This window comes from Mchenga conophoros, linkage group LG7, assembly GCF_057382185.1.
Source record: "Mchenga conophoros isolate Kocher_MC1m ecotype Shallow Benthic linkage group LG7, M_conophoros_male_GT1.1, whole genome shotgun sequence".
Classification (NCBI taxonomy): Eukaryota; Metazoa; Chordata; class Actinopteri; order Cichliformes; family Cichlidae; genus Mchenga; species Mchenga conophoros.
Window position 1 is genome coordinate 13,338,301 of NC_140532.1, and position 20,572 is coordinate 13,358,872.

The 20,572-nt window shown below is 40.7% G+C and overlaps 1 protein-coding gene across 2 annotated transcripts; it reads left to right on the forward strand.

Moving 5' to 3' along the window:
- The first annotated feature begins 564 nt into the window (after positions 1-564).
- Positions 565-20,544, forward strand: trpm1b (transient receptor potential cation channel, subfamily M, member 1b). Of its 2 annotated transcripts, none has more exons than XM_085282193.1 (27): positions 565-1,443; positions 8,929-9,005; positions 9,659-9,854; positions 10,140-10,353; positions 10,662-10,786; positions 10,868-11,039; positions 11,366-11,540; positions 11,632-11,755; positions 13,275-13,347; positions 13,479-13,579; positions 14,072-14,248; positions 14,347-14,481; positions 14,602-14,652; positions 14,770-14,910; positions 15,005-15,034; positions 15,130-15,422; positions 15,541-15,769; positions 15,856-15,987; positions 16,076-16,207; positions 16,296-16,424; positions 16,519-16,770; positions 16,865-17,057; positions 17,709-17,729; positions 17,810-17,954; positions 18,051-18,256; positions 18,749-18,881; positions 18,967-20,544. In XM_085282193.1, exons 1-27 carry the CDS (start codon positions 1,384-1,386, stop codon positions 20,309-20,311), a joined length of 5,061 nt encoding a protein of 1,686 aa, XP_085138319.1. In that variant the 5' UTR covers positions 565-1,383; the 3' UTR covers positions 20,312-20,544. The 2 variants fall into 2 exon arrangements, with proteins under 2 accessions (XP_085138319.1, XP_085138320.1); XM_085282194.1 differs by having other exon boundaries at positions 16,865-17,039.
- The last annotated feature ends 28 nt before the right edge of the window (positions 20,545-20,572 follow it).

Consider the following 20,572-nt stretch of genomic DNA (forward strand, 5'->3'; position numbering starts at 1 on the left):
ACACCACGTGACAAAGGAGTCGACCACAGCCCGGTACTCTGTCTCATCATCCCTGCTGATGCATCCAACCACCGCAGAGTCATCAGAAAACTTCTGAAGATGGCAGGTCTCTGTGCAGTGGCTGAAGTCTGTGGTGTAGAGGGTGAAGAGGAAGGGGGAGAGGACAGTCCCCTGTGGTGCCCCTGTGTTGCTAATCGCCTTGTCAGACACACACTGTGGGAGACGTACATATTGTGGTCTTCCTGTCAGGTAATCAACAATCCAGGACACCAGAGAAGCATCCACCTGCATCGCTGCTAACTTATCACCCAGGAGGGTCGGCCTGATGGTGTTGAAAGCACTGGAAAAGTCAAAAAACATGACCCTCACAGTGCTCGCCGGCTGGTCCAGATGGGTGTAGACACGATTGAGCAGGTAGATGATGGCGTCCTCTGTTCCGAGACGAGGCTGATAAGCGAACTGAAGGGGATCCAGATGTGGTCTTACTATGGGTCGCAGCTGGTCCAGGATGAGCCTTTCCAGGGTCTTCATGATGTGGGAGGTCAGTGCCACGGGCCTGTAATCCTGGGGGCCACTGGGACGAGGCATGATGTCTTCCACATCACCGGGACCCTCTGCAGACTAGTATTAGTAAGAGGTCAAACTCTTACTAATACTATGAAACAAGCTGCTCCACATGTGTTGCACAACTACTTAATGTGGTGGGAAAACCTACATGTAAGATGCTGAGAGATTAAATGCGTCGTTTTATTCAGATCCCCAAATATAAAAAACACTCAAGAATTTTTATCCTTCCTTCTGTTTATTATTTCTTAATGAGTCTAAGTACTCTCTGCTTATGCATACCTATGTTTTTGCACCCTGATGGCACCCTCTTGTCTCCCTTGTCAGATCTCATCTGGTGGGATATCTTTTGGCTTTCTGTTGGCTAACTTTAGCTTCACAGCTTGCACAATCTCTCTCTAAGCCTTTTTGGGGGGTTGTGGTGTGCCAAAGTAGATTTACCTTCAATAACCATTTATTAAATCTCTATCCATTAGACTCTGAGGCTTCGTAAGAGCTGGCTGCATTAAGCCTGATTATGGGATGTTCGGCAGTGGAAAAGGGTCTATGTGTCAAGTGTGTCATCGAGTGATTTATATCCCTGGCAGGGATCTCTGTCTTGTCAGTCGGGAATAAGCCGCATAGAGGAGAGAGAAGCATTGAAACCTTTACTGAAGGTGAAGCAAAATAGTTTTAAAGTGTAAATCCAGGGCTTGGTGCCATCACCTGGTGCTGTAGTGGCTCTTGAGTGTTTCTGTCTGTCTCTAATGTCGACGTTGCTGGCGTCCCCTGACCTGTCGCCACTCTCCAAGGGTTCCTCTCTTGAGTTAAGTCTTCAGCATGGACACTGGCACCTTTAAAAGATCCTCCCTCAAACGCAGCACATCTGGCTCGCAGAAGGTAAGATGAAGTGTGCAGGCATCAATGTCACATTCAACAGCTATTAATTTTTATTACCTTTCAGACGTTTTTCCACTCTGGGATTTTAATTAGGATTAAAAAAATGTTTTAAAGGATTTTTTAAAATTGAATTGTAATCTATTATTAATGGAACTTTTATAAATGATGTTGTTCTCAAGAAAAGGAAGTTTATCTTAGCTTTTTAGCAAACTTTTTGCAAACACAAACTGTATGATTACTCAAGTCATCACTTTAAGGATATGCAACATGGTGCCAACACTGTCATCTAGCCTCAGCCCTTCTCGTCCAATCATTTTAGAGGTTTTCTCTTTAGCATAAAGTCTCTAAGAACTGCTGCTCATATAACAGCCTTTAAAAGTTGAGTGCTATTTAAAACTGCAGCCACATTCTCCAGTACAGTCTTCAATCCTAATGACCCAGCTTTGATAACCACTGACTTTTATATCTTTGTAAAGTCTTTTAAAAAAGTATTTAAAAGACCCTGAAAGCAAAAATATGTAATCATTCATACATTTCTCTTCCTAATATTTGAGCAACATATCCCAGAAGAAGAGCATGTGAACTGCAAATTAAGAGAGTTTGCACTATTTTTGTGTAGGCTCATGAGCACAGAATTTTTAAGGACAAATATAATTCAATTTAAATTTAAATGAAGGAGAAAGTCGGATTAAATAACTACATTGATTGTGGCATGGTTGTGCCAGACAGGCTGGTCTAGGTATTTCAGAAACTGCTGATTCACGGGGATTTTTCCCAAACAATCATCATTATGATTCACAGAGAATGATCCTAAAAAGAGAAATTATCCATCGAGCAGCTTTTCTCTGGGTAACAATGTGTTGTTGATGCCACACAAGACTATTGGTGAGTGCTCAGCTAAGGATAGAAAAAGAAGCTACAATTCTCACAATCTGACCACAGAAGATTGAAAAGATGTTGCCTAGTCCGATGAGTCTCGATTTCTGTTTTAACATTCAGATGGCAGGGTCAGAGTCTGGTCTAAACAACATAAAAGCATGATGTTCAGGCTGCTGCGGCTGGTGGTGGTGGTGTAATGGTGTGGGGGATAATTTCTTGGTACACTTAGGGCTCCTTAGTAGCAAATGAGCATCACTTAAATACCAGACCCTACCTGAGTATCATTGCTGATCATATCATAAAGCTGAAATCATGGTGAACGCTGGCCTCTAGTCACCAGAGAGCACCTTAAACGTAAAGTGTGTTGAAAACCTCCAACAGAGAACACATTTAGATAGATGTGTTCACAAAATATTACCTGATAAATTAGATGAAATTAGCAAAGTATTCATCTCCATCTATGTCTAGTTAAATAAAAAACAGTAATCACTAGAAAATACTGAAAAGAAATATTCATGAATTCTCCGCAGGTTAACGGGGGTGACTAATTTTTGATGAGTTTGTACTCAGACACTAAACATTAGTAATAAAAACTGCAACAACCAGTAAAAATCTGAATCTGTATATCCTACCAGATTCACTCTGGGTTTGCACCTCATATGAGATTGTGATGTATGAGTCACCCAACCACCCTTCACAGTCAGTTGTTCGCCTCTGATGAAATTAAATGGCATTTATTTAAGCGCACACCAAAAGACTATTACAAAAGATATGGTCAAAGCAAAAAAGAAATTCTTTGAATACATCCCTCTCAAGGCAAAAACATGCAGAAACAACAGAAACAGCACTCACATAAAAACAAAGTTTTTAATTTATATGGCAGCTGATAAATTCAGAATAACTCTAAGATAAATTTTAATGACAAAATCATCCTATAATGGCTACAAAATAATGTGAATTTTAGTGACGGAAAGCATTTGATCTCCTTGGAGCACAAGATTTAGTACTTGGTGGAATAACCGTTGTTGGCAAGCACAGTCTCTGTAGATATATTCGACCACTCTTCTCTTCAGATCTTTTCCTAATGCTCGAGTATATGAGGTTGCAATAAATGCAATAAACTGCAATAAAGTTATCTTGTACTACTGATGGGAAAACACCACCAAAGTTTAATGCTTTCACTGCCACGTGAGACAGTAGGGATGATGCTCTTGGTGTCAAAGTCAGCATTTTTTCCCTTAAGACACTCTGAATGAAGTTGTTCCAAAAAGTTTTATTTCCTAACAAAGGTGGTGACTGTGGTCCCGTCTGCATTTTCCCATGCAGTGTTGGGAGTCATGCCTTGCCCTCCTTATGGTCATTAATTCTGCATGAGACAAGATCATGGGTGGAGCACCAGACTGAGAGTGACTGACTGTAATTTTGCGTGTCTTAAATGTGAGAATAATCACACCAACAGTTGTCAATGTGTCACCAAGATGCTTACTGGTGACTTCAATCTATACACCTAAAAACCACAAACCAGGCGAGAAATTTGGGTGTAGTGATGGATGCAGACCTAAACTTAGAAAAACACATTAAGACAATAACAAAGTCAGCTTACTATCACCTCAAGAATATTTCAAGGATAAAAGATCTGATGTCTCAACAGGACCTGGAAAAACTAGTCCATGCATTCATCTTTAGTAGGCTTGATTACTGTAACAGCATCTTTACAGGTCTACCTAAAAAATCAGTCAGACAACTACAGCTCATTCAGAACTCTGCTGCTCGAGTCCTCACTAAGACCAAAAAAGTGGACCACATCAGTCCAGCTCTGAGGTCTTTACACTGGCTGCCTGTCCGTCAGAGGATAGACTTTAAAGTTCTGATGCTGGTCTATAAAGCTCTGAATGGTTTAGGACCAAAATACATCAGTGACCTCCTGACCCAGTATGAACCTTCCAGATCCCTCAGGTCATCTGGATCTGGTCTTTTATCAGTTCCCAGAGTCAGAACCAGACACGGAGAAGCTGCATTCAGCTTTTATGCTCCTTATATCTGGAACAAACTCCCAGAAAGCCTCAGATCAGCTGAAACACTCAGTTTATTTAAATCCAGGCTGAAGACTCACCTGTTCTCAGCTGCATTTGAATAAAGCACCAAATCCACACTTTTAAGCTTAAATTTCAAAACTTACATTTAACTACTGATTTTATCTACTGTTCTGATTTTATCTGTTTTGATTTTATATACTGTTTTGTTTGTTTGTTAATTAGTTTGTTTGTTTGCTTGTTTTAATCAATTTTAAATCATGCTTTTTATTTGTTTTTGTTTCTAATGTCTCTGTAAAGCACTTTGAATCACCTTGTTGTTGAATTGTGCTATACAAATAAACTTGCCTTGCCTTGCCTTGCCTTGGTGATCCATTAGCCCATTGCAGCTTTTGTACTGGTCAACCCAGAGCTCTTTGGCCTTGGTGATGAGGTTAGGGACTGCTTAGGGGCCCAGGTATATTTATAATCCACACAATAGTGCAATCCACTGTGGATACTGGCTTGGTGACTGTTAATCCCTAAATTGTTGCCAATGAAAAACTTGGCATACTTGACCCAAATAAACAGAAATGCACATTTATTTCAAACGACAACAATTTTTTTCTCTTTTGTTTAGTTGAAAAGTTATCATTTACTCTTAACATACATCTACAACTGAAATTGCATTCAGCTCATTTCTTTGTAAGTAGTTCAAATCATGAATTCATCAGGGTGTCGAATCCCTGTAACATCTGTTGAGGCTGCTATGTATGTAGAGTAAGGCTTATAAATGAACCCTTGTAATCCTTAAAATTGTTGGGTAACCTGGTTATTTTTTAGTTGCGTGATTGATAATTATTACGTTACTTAAACTGTTGTAGCCATAATGAGTAAGTTCCTTCACTTTCACAACAGAAAGATTTCAGATGTCGCTAGTTTTTTAGGATGCCCTAACTTTATTGCGATTCCTTGATTTTGGTCTCTATTTCAGTCAGACTGCTTTAGGGAAAAAAGTGAAAAACAGCAGCCTTAAAACATGTCTTATGACTCCCTCAAATCTCGGGGATAATCAGTGACATGTTGGACTCGTGATGGCTAACTGGATTTTTCAACTCAGGAGGACAAAGAGTGCATTTACAAGCAGGGCTGACTGAAAACAGTTTGCTGCACAGTTAATGCAAATTTGCCCATCCAGACCCTGGAAGTGGAGTGTGCCACTTTGACGAAATATCTTTTCTCCTCGAGTAAAAACAAGTAAAAGGCAGCTTTATATTCAGCCCATGTGGTTTACCATGAGTCTGAAACGCTTTTTTTTTAGACAGTTAACAGAGCCTACATGGGTTTTCTTCCTGTCACAATGCATCAAGCTCTAACTAGCATAGCTATTCAATACCAATGAAGAGCAATTAGTTGCTTTGATCTTCAACCCGGGTAACATCACATTCCTTATAGGAACCCAAAATCCTTTCTTTCACTTGTGCTCACAAAGCTTTTGTTGTATGAATTCCATTGTTACTGCAATATTGTGAATATCTGACACGTTGATTTTCAACTGATATAGCTACAGAATTTAACCAAACATGTGCTGCCAGTCAGGTATCCACATACAGATATAAAGTCATCATTATACCTTCTCTATATGAGCCTTTGGGACTGCGTAGTGTAATTAAAGCTTTACTGGAACAAATTAGCTGTGGTCAAGTTGTTGCTAAGCTGTGGGTCAGGAGACCAGGACCATGTGATTCCAGTATAAAAAGGAATGAATGTATGGTATACTGTGAATGTGACCTTTGTATACACATTGTTGCTCCGATGTCCAATGCATTGTATTAAAGTGCTAAGCATGGTCAAAGTTTGACAGGAAAACACTGCATCAGTACGGCTAATAATAAATATATTTTTTTAAATTTCCGTCTCATATAGCTGTCTTTTGTTTTAAGCACTAATTTTCCAAAGTCTGCATGTTGGAATGAATGTTGTTGATTGTTCTCAGGCTTGTCTTAAGTCCTGTTAATTTGCTTGGTGTGACACAATCAGATCCTGCATTATCTCATTCTTCAAGAGTTTTTTAAAATGTTTTTTTTGTTGTTGTTGTTTTTTTCTTTGTTAAGTGCTCAAAGGCAGCTCTTAACGAGCCAGCTGGTTGCTGACTGGATTTTGGTTTTAATTGCTGTGGTTAATGAGTTTAAGTAAGCTGAAATAACTGCGTCACACTGGCCAAACCCTTCTGGAAATGCGCTTTGTTTTGTCCGGCTATAATTACCTTTGGCCCACGTGCGTTTTTTACTGGAGCACGAAGAAAAGTGGGAAACTGGAGGGGGATGCTAGGATTCTCTCTTTGTCTTTCTGTCATCTACCACCAGCCTCTGCTGTTTTTTTTTTACTGGAGCTAAAACTGCTCACTTCAACCATAAAAGGAGTGCTTATCAAATCATTCACATGAGAAAGGCTTTAAGCAGACGTCTGCTACTTAGTGCCAGTTCGCTCCATCTCTAGTTATTAGGAATGCATCTGCAATCCCTTTATAACTTGACGACTGTTTTTATTAAATACCCAAACAGGAGGATAAATATGATAACAAAAGGGCACTGGGAGTCTCTTTTTTTATGAAAAAAGGGTGTTTTCAAATGTAGATCAAATTAACATACCTGACATTAAACAGGAAGATTAAGGGAATACTGAATATCTGGACTGCTGCCTTTTCTTTCTCTCCACAAAAACATAGTGGGTGGAAATAAAGATTAACTGCAATTAGCACTGACTGACCCCCAACTGGAGACCAGTCATGTCTTAACAAGGCGCCTTCCAAAAGAATGCCTGCATCCAATTCTCTCAATTATGCAAATTGGGTTGAAATCAAAGTACTTGGAGGGGGTGAAAATTTTCAAACGAGAAGTTGGGGACCCTCTGAACGAGGCTGCAGTACTTTTAGGTTAGTCGCTCTTCTCCATCGTCTCACACTGGCGAAGTTTTTCTAAACTGTGAAGCGAGCACAAAGAAAGGAGTTTTACACAAATTGGGAGATTAGGAGCCGGTTATCAAAGTAGATTTATTGTGCCTTGTTCAAGCGAATGATGAAAATACCCTCTGGGCATGGAGAACGGGTCATGGGACTCCCAAAAGGATTACCTTGAACTGGAGTCATGAGACTTGGGTGAACAAAGACCCTGCTCACATGCTCATCATATTAACTGGCCCTCATAAAGTGAAGAAGTTTCATGTCCTGTGGGATTCAATGAGGCCACTTCACTGGGAGTGCAGCACCAGGAGAAAGCTCTGGCTCCCCTGCACTCCCTAGCCTTAATTTCCAGCAGCACTAGGACCTCGAAGCTCCGTCAAGAGGATTGTACGTGAGTCGAAACCCTTTAAAAACTTTATTTAGTTGCATTATTAGGATTTTACCAAGCAGCGGCCGATGTTGTATTAATTGCAGACCGTGAAAAGTGAGTTCAGATGAGGTAAATGTGAGCAGGCAGCACTGAGGGACGTCTAGGTGCTTATTGATGCATGATGACACTGAGAAATAAAGATGGGAACATTTTTTACAAAAACCCATGCTAAATAAAAAGTAGTTGTTTTGAAGCTGCGCCAAAACATCATTCTTGAAAGAGCACTGTAGTAACAGCAGATAATATATGTAAGGCTGATATCTATGTATTTGTATAATTTTAAACAATTTATACCAAATGTATACAGTAGTAGTGTTGAACTGAAAAACAAGCGTTAAAAACCCCCACGAAGAATTACTGGTGGAAAACAGTCATAATAGAAAATGGCATACATGCAATAAAAACAGATTAAAAGTAATACATGCATCTATTTGCATTCGTGTATATTTTTGGTTTGGATCATATGACATCTGCACAGGCAAAAAAACAAAAATAAATAAATGCAAAGGTTTCCCTTTTTCTTAAAGCGGAGGCGAGTAGACACTCCGGGAAAGTCTGTGGTTTTGCGGTCCAGCTGCTCTCAAAGGGGGTCATTTGAGCAGAAAAACAGGGCGAGAACAGTAACTGTTCTGTGTTATGGCTACTTGTGATCATCACAAGACTTCAGTGAGGTTTATATAAGGTCTTTCATCCTTACTCATCTGACCTCAGGCTTACTGGTAAAGTTTAAACAGATTTTTAATTTGTTTTTACATAATAATGCTGTCAAGGGTTCAAATTCTGTTTTCAACCCCACTTCCTGGTGATTTCTTGGAAAGCTTTGCTTCCCCTGATTCGGTGTTAATTGGGCTTCCACCGTCAACAATAGCCCTCTGAGAACCTTCGCCTTGAACTCTGGTTATTTTTGATCGGCAACTGGAAAAAGATCAGAAAGCAATCAGAACAGGATTTGACAAAGTGTGGGGGAATAGTACTTTTGTGCTTTTCACTGGCTGCTTATGAAACTTGAACAAACAATGGAGGCAATTTTACCAGCATCAGCTGTGGCGCAATAACATGAGAAATGACAGAGCATGCATGATTTTAGTGCCACAGCTCCTTCACCATGCTCATGTCTTTGTGCATATCAAGTACAACTTCTGGATTCTTCGGAAAACGGCTTTTGCATAACACTTTTGTTATGTTTCTTTTTGTCTTCCCAGGCACAGAAAGTATGGATTGAGAGGACCTTTCTTAAAAGAGAATGTATACACATATTTCCCAGCAAAGACCCAACCAGGTAATTACTTCAATTCTTGAAATTTACCCTGAAATTGTACTTTAAAAAAATTACAAGTCAGAAATATAAGTCCTCAGATTGCAAGTGCAGGTATGCTGTTATTATCCACATCATTATTCCAGAATTACAACAGGTTTTTTTCTAGCTTGAAGCAAATTCATGCAATGTTCATTTTTCTTAGAGTGTATTTTAGCATATTTTTATAAAATGTATTGTTGTTGTTGTTTTTAAAAAAAAAAAGCTTTCCATATGCAAATTAAAGCTGAAAACATTAAGAATTAGATCACATGCATCGGTGTACATTTTTCTTGTTAAATGGGCTGTGTGAGTTATGACAGTGGTGGTTATATAAATAATGTCCTGTAAATAATATAATAGCATTTGAAGCTGGCATTCGGGTCTATATTAACTGACAAATATTTTTCTTATTAATTAATTTCTGAAATCATGACACCCTTGACTTCAGCCTATCCCGCATTTATCAGGATTTAAACAATGCGTCTGTAAGTCACGGCGAAAACTCCAGGGCTGCTAGAGCAGCCAGGCAGTGAGCCCTTTGTCTGCCAGAAATGGGTAGAGCAATGAAAGTATGTGTGCAAGGTGTGTCTTACTGGCTTCTTCAAGTTGCAGTTCACACCCTCTGATCTGTCTAGATGTGCCTGTGGTCAGCTGACAACACAGCACGTGGCCATCCCTCCCGGTGCCAACTCCTTAGAGGAAACCCACCAGCTGGTTCAGATTGATACCCCAAAGGATAAATGGAGTGTGATCAAGCACACCAGGACGTACCCGACGGACGCCTTTGGCATCATTGAGTTCCAAGGAGGAGGATTCATCAACAAAGCCATGGTGAGTCTCAGTCAAAAAGGTTCTGCTTCAATCTTCGATCCTGTGGATACAAGCAGTGCCTTAAAAACAATGTAATCATTAAAGTAGAATCTTAAAGTGTGGGGACCTTTCCTTTGTAAAGGAATATTATTTACTCACATTTTTATACCGTTAGTTCTCTCACATCAGAGAAGTGAGTGGATACGATGCAGTGTCAAGGAGCTTTAGAGTTTTTAAACTGTACTTAACGCACACGACGTAGCTAGAAAAAAGTGATAATTAACCTCCCAACTTTGTTTTTTCTAGTATATCCGGGTTTCATACGACACCAAGCCTGACAACCTACTGCATTTGATGGTAAAGGACTGGCAGTTGGAGCTGCCCACCTTGCTCATCTCTGTACACGGGGGTCTCCAGAACTTTGACCTCCAGCCCAAACTCAAACAAGTGTTTGGCAAAGGCCTGATTAAAGCGGCCGTCACAACTGGAGCCTGGATCTTCACGGGTGGAGTTAACACAGGTAGGACGCTGATGGTTTAGTATAATGCTTTTAATGTTCACTTAATAACAATCAGCTTGTGACATTAGAAGATTACCTTTGCTCCAAATTGTTATTACGTAACACTACTCTGCAATTTCCTGGGGGAGATTTGACTAATCCATTGTCACAGGTTTAGGCACTATAATTAGAGCTTTAGTGGAAAAATTCATTGCAAATGATGGATATTGCGTGAGGTTACTGCAATACTACCACATTATGCTCCATAATTCAGCCCCATCACAAAAGAGCTTTATTTGTATTGCTCTATTTTGCCAATTTTAACTTAGGGGTCATCCGCCATGTTGGAGATGCCTTAAAGGACCATTCCTCTAAGTCACGTGGAAAGGTGTGTGCTATAGGGATTGCTCCATGGGGGATCCTTGAAAACAAAGAAGACCTCATTGGAAAAGATGTAAGGACATTTGCACCAGCATGTGGTCTCCTTAAAAAGAAGACCTTTCAAAGTAATGTCTCTTCTTGTAACTTTTTCCAGGTAACAAGACCCTATCAGACGATGGCAAACCCACTGAGCAAGCTGGCTGTGCTCAACAACAGCCATTCCCACTTCATCCTCACAGACAACGGAACCTGCGGGAAGTACGGCTCTGAGGTCAAACTCCGTAGACTGCTGGAGAAGCACATCTCTCTGCAGAAGATCAATACTCGTAAGTTGTTTAGTGTGCTGAATTTTTAAATAATCTGCCCACTGTGATGTGCATATGTGAGCTAAAATCTTGTTGGACACATGGATGGAGAGCTCCTCTGTGACATGTGGGCTTCCCTTTGTCATCCTATGCCTGGAACTTGGATAAGGCAGGGACAGCAAAGGGATGCTCAGCTGTCACCATTGACGTCACTTCCTCCTTCCTCTGGTTTGTCTGTTCACACATGGCATCGTAGCACAACATAAGCTTCATCATTTCACTCTCAGACTGTTTTACAGAGAAAAGAAAGGATGGAACAAATGATTATTTCTCTCTATTCATTCCAGGTTTGGGTCAGGGGGTTCCTCTGGTGTGTTTAATAGTAGAGGGAGGTCCCAACGTTATCTCCATTGCCCTGGAGAGTCTGAGAGATGAGCCCCCCATCCCTGTGGTGGTGTGCGATGGCAGCGGCCGTGCTTCTGACATCATTTCCTTTGCGCACAAGTTCTCAGAGGATGGAGGGTGAGGTTTCAGTTGATTTGCCTTTTACACTGATATCAATCCTTTAAAAAAACCAAAAACAAAAATGTGCTTTTTTTATCCTGTCATGCAGCCTGGTTAATGACGATGTCAGAGACCAGCTTTTAGTGACTATTCAGAAGACATTCAATTATAGCAAAAGCCAGTCGCAGCAGATCCTGCTCATGGTAATGGAGTGCATGAAAAAAAGGGAATTGGTAAGTAGAGGAACAAAGTGAGTGAAACCATTGTAGGAGTGAAGCCATGTATTTTTAAAGCAACATGTCTGTGTCAATCAATAAATATTTTTGAGTTGTGAAGCATCTGGTCTCCATCGTCATTCATCGCCACTCCACTCATTTGTGTATGTCCATTAACATACTGAATAAACATAATCCCCGCTACCTGCATGTCATTTCACCTTCTTTTGTGGTCATGTGCGTTATATCGTAATCCGGGACTTTTACAGCTTTACTGTAGGATATTATTAACTGTTAAGGACGCATGCAAGTGCGTAGCTGTCAAATGGTGGTATGTACTCCAACTCAGTTCAGCACACACCTGGTAAAGGTTTTCAGCAAAAAAAAAGAAAAAAAAAAACCAGAGCTGAGAGTAATTCTTCAAGATGAATGCCTAAGTAGCAGCAGCATTTGTGCATCTCTTGCAGATTCCCGAAGGCATAATTGATGTGATAAACAGTTTGTAACGCTATATAATCTCTATAATCTATACATTTGAGAGGAAAAGATCAACACACACTATCAACTGCTTAGCTCGTACTTCATCTACTCACAGGAAGCATACAGCACACAGATGGAGGAGAGGATCCAGCTCCCTAATCCTCAGCCAGGTTGCTCTATCCACTCCGCAGGCTTTCAGTCCCCAGAGTGCTATCAGTTTACCACTTCACTCTGAAACTCTCAATCCCAGACGTATTAGACTGCCTAATGCTCCAAAACACTCACATAAGCAACTTAAAATGCTTTTTGAAAGATCATACTGAATTGTACTGTTTTTTATTAAACACTATTTAGTTTTCCTTGATTCTCTATCGAGACAAAGCGGCAGAACAACCAAGTCGTCTGAGCTCTTTATGTATAAATCTTAAACTAAAGGGCGGTAACTAACCTACAGGTGAATCAGTGTCACTGTCTAGTCCACACATAATCCTTTCATCCTAAGTGCATCCAATGTGAACATCTGGCCTGGGCAGATAAAAACACTGATTTAGAGGGCTACATTTTGCTGTGATGTAACACCAGGATGCAACATTTAACCGAATTATAAAATTATTATCATAAAAGTGTCCGCACGCACACAAACAAGGCAGCCTGCAGCTTCCTGAAAGAGAAACAAAAGTGTTCAGTGTTCATACTGATGCAGACTGCTCATTATTAACGCATCCTGAGGCCGGCGCTGGAAAAACTCTGGCACCGTGCCACATATGCGTGCCAATCTAATCCCATTCACCATGGCTGCGCATGTGACAGACCCGTCAGCGTAATTTCATTTGATATCAAGTCTGTAACAAGGCAAGCGCTATCGCCGTGTCTGACGATTAAATTGGCTGTTTGCGCTCGAAAGGTCAGCCACAGGGTGCTGGAGAAAGAAGCCCTGCTGAAAATCAGTGGCAAAAATTCATTCTTTCATCAATCATTTCATCTGTGTAGTTTGTTATCAGTTATCAATTATTACAGTGTAACATTCCCTCGCTTCCTTTTTTATTCTCACATATAGATTACAGTTTTTCGAATGGGGTCTGAGGGACAACAGGATATAGAAATGGCCATCCTTACTGCTTTGTTAAAAGGTATCATCAGACACCAACACCAGTGGTTATCCCACTCGAAGCTTGCCTCCTTGTATATTTCCAATAGATTCTCTTACGACGTGCCACACATGCCGGCTCTCGTCACGTCTCCGTCTTTTTTCTTGCATCAGGAACGAACGCATCAGCAGCAGACCAGCTCAGTTTGGCTCTGGCCTGGAACAGAGTGGATATCGCACGAAATCACATCTTTGTTTACGGACACAATTTGCCAGTGAGTGTTCCTCACTTTTGAACAGTGTAAATTATTCATTTCACATCAGTGCTTTGTGACTACATGGATTCAAGACTGAAGGAAATAATTTGTTTTTGAAAATCCAATAAAAAAAAGAAAGAAAAAAGTGTGAAACAGAGTTGATGAAAGTTTAGAATGACGCATTTGCAAATGCTTCAAATTCATCTGCTGAAAGAAGCAGCCTACACAAGTGTGATGTGAAACCCCAAAGCAATCAGCAGGTATCCACGGAGAGTGAATTTATGAGATGAAGAAATTGTGAAAAGAATTGACTGAAGACCAAAGGAGAGTTTTCAGCTTGGTGATATCAGTTCTTGCTGGAAAAAAACACACCTCACATGCAAATACATATATAAGCAAACATAAATTGTGTCATATCACTCAAACACAAAAACTGGCAACTGATATGATCAAGTTAGAGGCATAGTAGAAATTGATGTTTGATATTTTTTTCTATTATTACTCGGTCAGCCTGCTGGTGCTATTGCCAACACTACAACCACTGCAGCCCCGTCTCAGGAGAAACAGAAGAGCCCTGCGAGCGCTCCTCGCAGCAAGACTCGGGCCAAGAAGGGGAAAGGGAAGGGAAAGGCAAAACCTGAACCACCAGAGGAAACAGATCCAAGGAAGTTGGAGTTGATTCGCTGGGTAGGAATAATGAAGTTTATGCAAATGTTACATGTGGAAATATGAGACAACAGAGTGAACATAGAGAAAATAATTATATTATATATCTATTCTATCAGGTGAACTCACTGGAGCAGGCTATGATGGATGCTCTGGTGCTGGACAGAGTGGACTTTGTCAAACTGCTCCTCGAGAATGGAGTCAACATTCACCACTTCCTCACCATTCCCAGGCTGGAAGAGTTATACAACACGGTGAGAGTTCTACAATGCTGAGCAACACCAGCAAAAGGGAAAAAAAAAAATAATTCACAGAGTTTTGATGGATAAAAATATACAGAACCTACTTCTCCTTCTTGTTCTCACATCTTTCAGAAACTTGGCCCGGCAAATACCCTGCACGCTGTGGTTAGGGATGTCAAAAAAGTAAGACAGTCTTTGCTTATAACAATAAACATTCAGCAGAATCATTTCAGTTTATTTCAGGTTCAATATTATTTTAAAGCAGTTAAGGTCGTGCTTTCTTATATATGACTTCTGCAGGGAAACCTTCCTCCAGATTATCAAATTACTTTGATTGATATTGGTCTTGTGCTGGAATACCTCATGGGCGGAGCTTACAGAAGCAATTACACCAGGAAAGCTTTCCGTAACCTCTACAATAATCTATATGGACTAAAAAGGGTACGCATGGATGGAAGGAAATAAATGACAGTGGTTTGTCATCATATTAAGTAACATTTTATATTAATTGCAACGCTTTGTTCTCTTCTTGCAGCCCAAAGCTCTGAAGCTTCTAGGAATGGAGGTAGGGTTTTCTTTCGCAACAACTAAAATAGTTTAACTAATCAAACCCACACAGAAGCACAATCTATCTAGCTGTTGTTGTTTTGTTTTTGTTAGGATGATGAACCTAGGTCAAAAGGCAAGAAAAAGGCCAAAAAGAAGAAAGAGGAGGAGGTGGAAATTGATGTGGATGACCCTGAAGTCTGTCGATTCAAGTATCCCTTCCACGAGCTGATGCTGTGGGGGGTGCTGATGAAGCGCCAGAAGATGGCACTATTTCTCTGGCAGCGTGGCGAAGAGGCTATGGCAAAGGCTTTAGTGGCTTGTAAACTGTATAAGGCCATGGCTCATGAGTGCTCTGAGAGTGAACTGGTGGATGATATCTCCCAAGATCTGGAAAACAACTCCAAGTGAGTGATGCAGAATGCTTTTTATACTTTCTGTAACGATGTATGTCTTTTTCTACTTGCTTTAAACTACTTTGATAAGTGCTATATAGAAATAATTGTTGTTGTGTCCCTCTCACAGAGAATTTGGACAACTGGCCTACGAATTATTGGACCAGTCCTACAAGCACGATGAACAGGTGGCCATGAAACTCCTAACATATGAGCTGGTTAACTGGAGTAACTCCACCTGTCTGAAGCTGGCTGTGGCTGCTAAGCAACGTGACTTCATCGCTCACACCTGCAGCCAGATGTTGCTCACTGATATGTGGATGGGCTGCTTGAGGATTGGAAAAAGCCCGGGCCTGAAGGTTAACTTAAAAAAATTCTAAAACAATAATATTTACAAGAAGAATGTTATTAGCGGAAATACTTGAAAAATGATTATCTCACTCAGGTTATTCTGGGAATCATCTTCCCTCCTCTGATTCTGCTGTTGGACTTCCGCCTTGGAGACGATGCCTCTTATCAGGCACCTGCACGCAAAGAAGAGGGAAAGGACAAAGATGATGACACAAAATCCAGCAAGGTCCTTGTTCATACTTTTTTTTTTATTAGACATATGCCTAATTTAAGGGTGAATGATTGTAAGCTTGCTGTTTGCTGTGATGCTGCAGGATGCCAACACTGATGCAACTTCCCGAAAAGGAGACGAAGAAGTGGATAGCACCAAAATCCATAAAATCCCAGTTGGCAAAAGATTCTTTGAGTTTTATAATGCACCTTTCACCAAATTCTGGTTTAACACAGTAAGTTCCCTTCTGATGCGTGAAGCATGCATTTCAAAAATGACCGCCAACAACAACAAACAGCTTTATGACCTTATTGTTTTGACAGATCTCCTATCTGGGCTATCTGATGCTGTACAACTACATTATCCTGGTGAAAATGGAGCGATGGCCATCTATACAAGAGTGGATGGTCATAGCATACATCCTCACACTTGGCACTGAAAAAGTCCGACAGGTATGAGCCTTTACAGAGTCGGAATATCTTAAATTCCAAGCGGTTTTATGGGCTTGTAATGAATACTGTGTGATCTCCTAATCCTGGTGTCTAGATTCTGATGTCAGAACCAGGGAAGCTGAAACAAAAGATAAGTGTGTGGATGGAGGAGTACTGGAACATCACAGACCTGGTTGCCATATCCACGTTCCTTCTGGGGCTAATGCTACGGCTACAGCCTGAACCGTACATGGGCTATGGCAGGGTTATCTACTGTATAGACATCATCTTCTGGTACATTCGTGTATTGGACATCTTTGGAGTCAACAAATACCTGGGACCTTATGTGATGATGATAGGGAAAATGGTAATAGTTCAACGAATCACAGATGGCATGCACACACACAAAAAGAAAGAGAACACACTGAGCTTGCATGTTCTCTTTGTTTGATTCCTTTCAGATGATTGATATGATGTACTTTGTGGTGATCATGCTGGTGGTGCTTATGAGCTTCGGAGTGGCTCGACAAGCCATACTTCATCCAGATGAGGAGCCAACATGGCGCCTGGCCAGAAACATTTTCTACATGCCTTATTGGATGATCTATGGGGAGGTTTTTGCAGACTCGATAGACCGTAAGACTAGAATTCATAGTAAGATTCTGTTTCCTGATTCTGGGCAGATGATCAGTACTGCATTATTTCTCTGTTTTAAAATCTGTCTTAGCAATGTCACACACTTTGACATACTCTGTCTCCCTCTGCTGGCACATTTGGAATAGCACTTACTACAATACATACATTCAGTACAACACAATGTTTCACTGCTTAAGAGCAGAATAGATGCCTGTATGTCATCTCCTCTGTCATGATCATCTGCCTCCAAGTTTTTCTTCTCCTGTTAATGTTTCTTCTGTCAAGGTGAAGGCAACAAGCAACTATTTAAAAAGCCTCAATTAGAAATGATATTGAAGATGGTATTGAACCTTTTCTGGAAGGTGCTGTTAAACATGTGGTCTAATTGATACTGAAATTCGGATGTTTGTCTTCATTCATTTTTAATTTTATGAACAAGGTTGTATAAAAAAATGTAAAAATGTAAAATATGTCAAGGATATAAAGTATGCAACTAGGTATGTTTGAGTACTTTTAAAAGTGCAATGAACAATTTGATAAGACCAGTCCACCCTTTAAAGCAAAACAGCTTGACCTTGACAGAAATATGACATAAAAGTCTTATGTCTATTGATTTTAACGCTTTCTCCATTTCCCTGCGGAACTGTGGTTTTCGGGGATTTTTCCAAGTCTATGCAATGGAAATCAACCGTAAGTCATCATGAATGGTATTCTAATTATTTACATTAAAGTCTATATAAATGTATAACTTTAATCTCCCATTCTTGCAGCTCCATGTGGTGAACATTTATATGATGAGGATGGGAAGAAACTCCCCCCATGTATCCCCGGTGCCTGGCTCACACCTGCCATTATGGCCTGTTACCTTCTCGTAGCAAACATTCTTCTGGTCAACTTGCTCATTGCGGTCTTCAAGTAACTATACTTCCAATGTCTACTTGTTCTATTGTTTCTAAGAAAATATCTCCTCTTACAGTTTTTACTCACTGGTCTGCATGTCCTGTCCCACAGCAACACCTTCTTTGAAGTCAAGTCAATTTCCAACCAAGTGTGGAAGTTCCAGAGATATCAGCTGATCATGACTTTCCATGACCGTCCCATTTTACCGCCACCTCTCATCATCCTCAGCCACCTCTATATCCTCTTCAACAGAATGTTCAAGCGATGTGCCAGGAAGAAACAGGAGGGAGAGCTAGATGAGAAAGACCGTGGCCTCAGTTAGTCTCCTTTTTTAAACCAAAACAATTTTATCATTATACTTAATACTTAAGTGCAATTAACTCTTTACCCCTTGAAAGCCTCCTAGGAGTATCCTTTGAAACTGCCTTCTAAATTGAGCCGTTTCTATCAAATTTCAGGCGTGCTTGTAGAACAAAATGTATGTGTGTGTGCATCAGAAGTTAGTGGGGATGGTCTCTGTCTATGCAAATACCTATAAAAAACAGAAACTATTCTAATGGTCGACAAACCACATCTTTATTGATATACACTGTGGTGTTAAAATTCATCACTAAGGATACAGGTGAGGTTTTCAAATGCCATCTTTATGAGGGTAAAGAGTTTATGCAGTTTTTCAGAGGTTAATAATACACACTAAGCGTTTAAACCACATCAAAATATTAATTTCATGATTCTGTAGCCTATAAACATGAAGAAACTGCTGGAACTGATTTTTTTTAACAAAAATTGCTGTCATGTGTTTTCTTCAGAGCTCAGGCTGAATCCAGAGGAGCTAAAATTCCTGTACGAGTTTGAAGAACAGTGTGTCGAGGAATATTTCAGAGAGAAAGAGGACGAGCAACAGTCTTCCAGTGACGAACGCATCAAGGTTACTTCAGAGAGGTACAAACTTTTAAAAGTAGTTCAAATATTTCAAATTGGTTCCTGTTTCCATAAAAACTATTTTTCTCTCAACTCTTCTTGGCAGAGTTGAGAATATGTCAATGCGTCTGGAAGAGGTAAATGAGAGGGAGAACACGATGAAGGCCTCCCTGCAGACGGTGGATCTGCGTCTGGCCCAGCTGGAGGAGCTCCATGGACGTATGGCAACCGCCCTTGAAAAGCTTGCAGGTGTGGACAGGTTAGAGCTGACTCGAACCTATTCGCGAAACTCATCGGTGTGCGACCCTTCCAATCTCCTTCGCCAAGGCAGTATTAACAGTGCTGACGGTTACAGTCTTTACCGCTTCCACATGGATATGGAAGAGTTTGCATCCAGGCAGAAGGACACAGAAGACACAACAAAAACCGGCCTAGAAAGACAGCGGAGTCTGCGGCAAGCCTCAAGTATGTGCACTCTCAACACCAAGGAAGGTGGTCAGAGCTCAGAGTCCGGAGGTTTCGAGAGACCTCCGCCAAGCTCAGTTGTAGATATTCTCATATCTCCGTGTGAACAAAGGCCCTCTTCTGCAACATCAAGTCAAGAAACAATAACAAACATAAAACAAGGCAGCACGATGTTTCTAGACAGACTACCAGACAAAAACAGACTGAGGCCTTTGTCCCCTCCAAAAAGGACAAAATCGTTGAAACACTATCCAATTGAAGACCAATTCATTTCTCCTTTGACAAAGAGGAGGTCTATGAGCACCATCATTATGAACCCCCCTGATGAACCACAGAAAGCTCCTGAGCCCATAGACAAAGTCCAGAGTCTGCTAGGAAACTCCTCTTCGCCAAAGAGGACTAAATCTCTGAGGTACATCCCTACTGAAAACCAAAGCCAGACTTCTCCCATCACTAAGAAGAGGGCTATGAGCAGCATCCTCTACACTCCAGCTGAGGCTGGTGATGATATGATGCAAACTGCAGAGTACAGGTCACTGGTAGAGCACATTAATAAAACTCCAAATCAGTGGCCATCAAATTTAGCGTATCAGGTGCATCCTACCACTTTGGGTCAAATGCCTAAAGTATCAACAGTCAGAACACTCACCCAGCAATATCAAACTCAGACTGAGGCAATTCCTACAGAAAGTACGAGGACTCTTCCAGGAACAGAAACTCCAGAGGATCCAAAAACGATCAAGAGAAACCTCTCGAACACCACAGAGTATCTGACAGCTGCTGATGAAAAATATTTACCCTCTCACAGATCACAGACTTGGAACGCAAGCGACAGGAGAGCCAAGTCCATGATGGTTAGCAAGCAGCTAGCTGCATCTAGCAGCGAGAGAGTCCTTAACGAAAGCAGAAAGGTGTCAACTTTTGGACAGGCAGATGAGGAAACAAAATCAGATGTAGGGAAGAAGGAAGACGATGTCCAGGAGTAAAAATGAGAGCCTTAAAAAGAGAAAATAAACCAGCATGAAGTGGAAAAAATAGCAAGAAGATAAACAGAAAGCCATGATTAAAGTAGTGGACATGTAGCCTGCCATCAGAAATCATTACTAAGTGAGTTTCTGATACAAAGATACAAACAAAATGACAATAACGGGGGAAAAAAAGCTTTACCAGAGTTTCTTTCTTTTTTTTAAACATTTTCAACCATGCAGTGTAGTTGTGTATAAAAAAAAAATCAACATTCCCATAAA

What these genes read in the sequence shown, in the direction of transcription:
- trpm1b (XM_085282193.1), top strand. Translation starts at nt 1,384, where the DNA reads ATGGACACTGGCACCTTTAAAAGATCCTCCCTCAAACGCAGCACATCT. An exon ending in CACGGGTGGAGTTAACACAG is followed by an intron (nt 10,354 to 10,661) that starts GTAGGACGCTGA and finishes ATTTTAACTTAG; the next exon opens with GGGTCATCCGCCATGTTGGA. An exon ending in GATCTGGAAAACAACTCCAA is followed by an intron (nt 15,423 to 15,540) that starts GTGAGTGATGCA and finishes TCCCTCTCACAG; the next exon opens with AGAATTTGGACAACTGGCCT.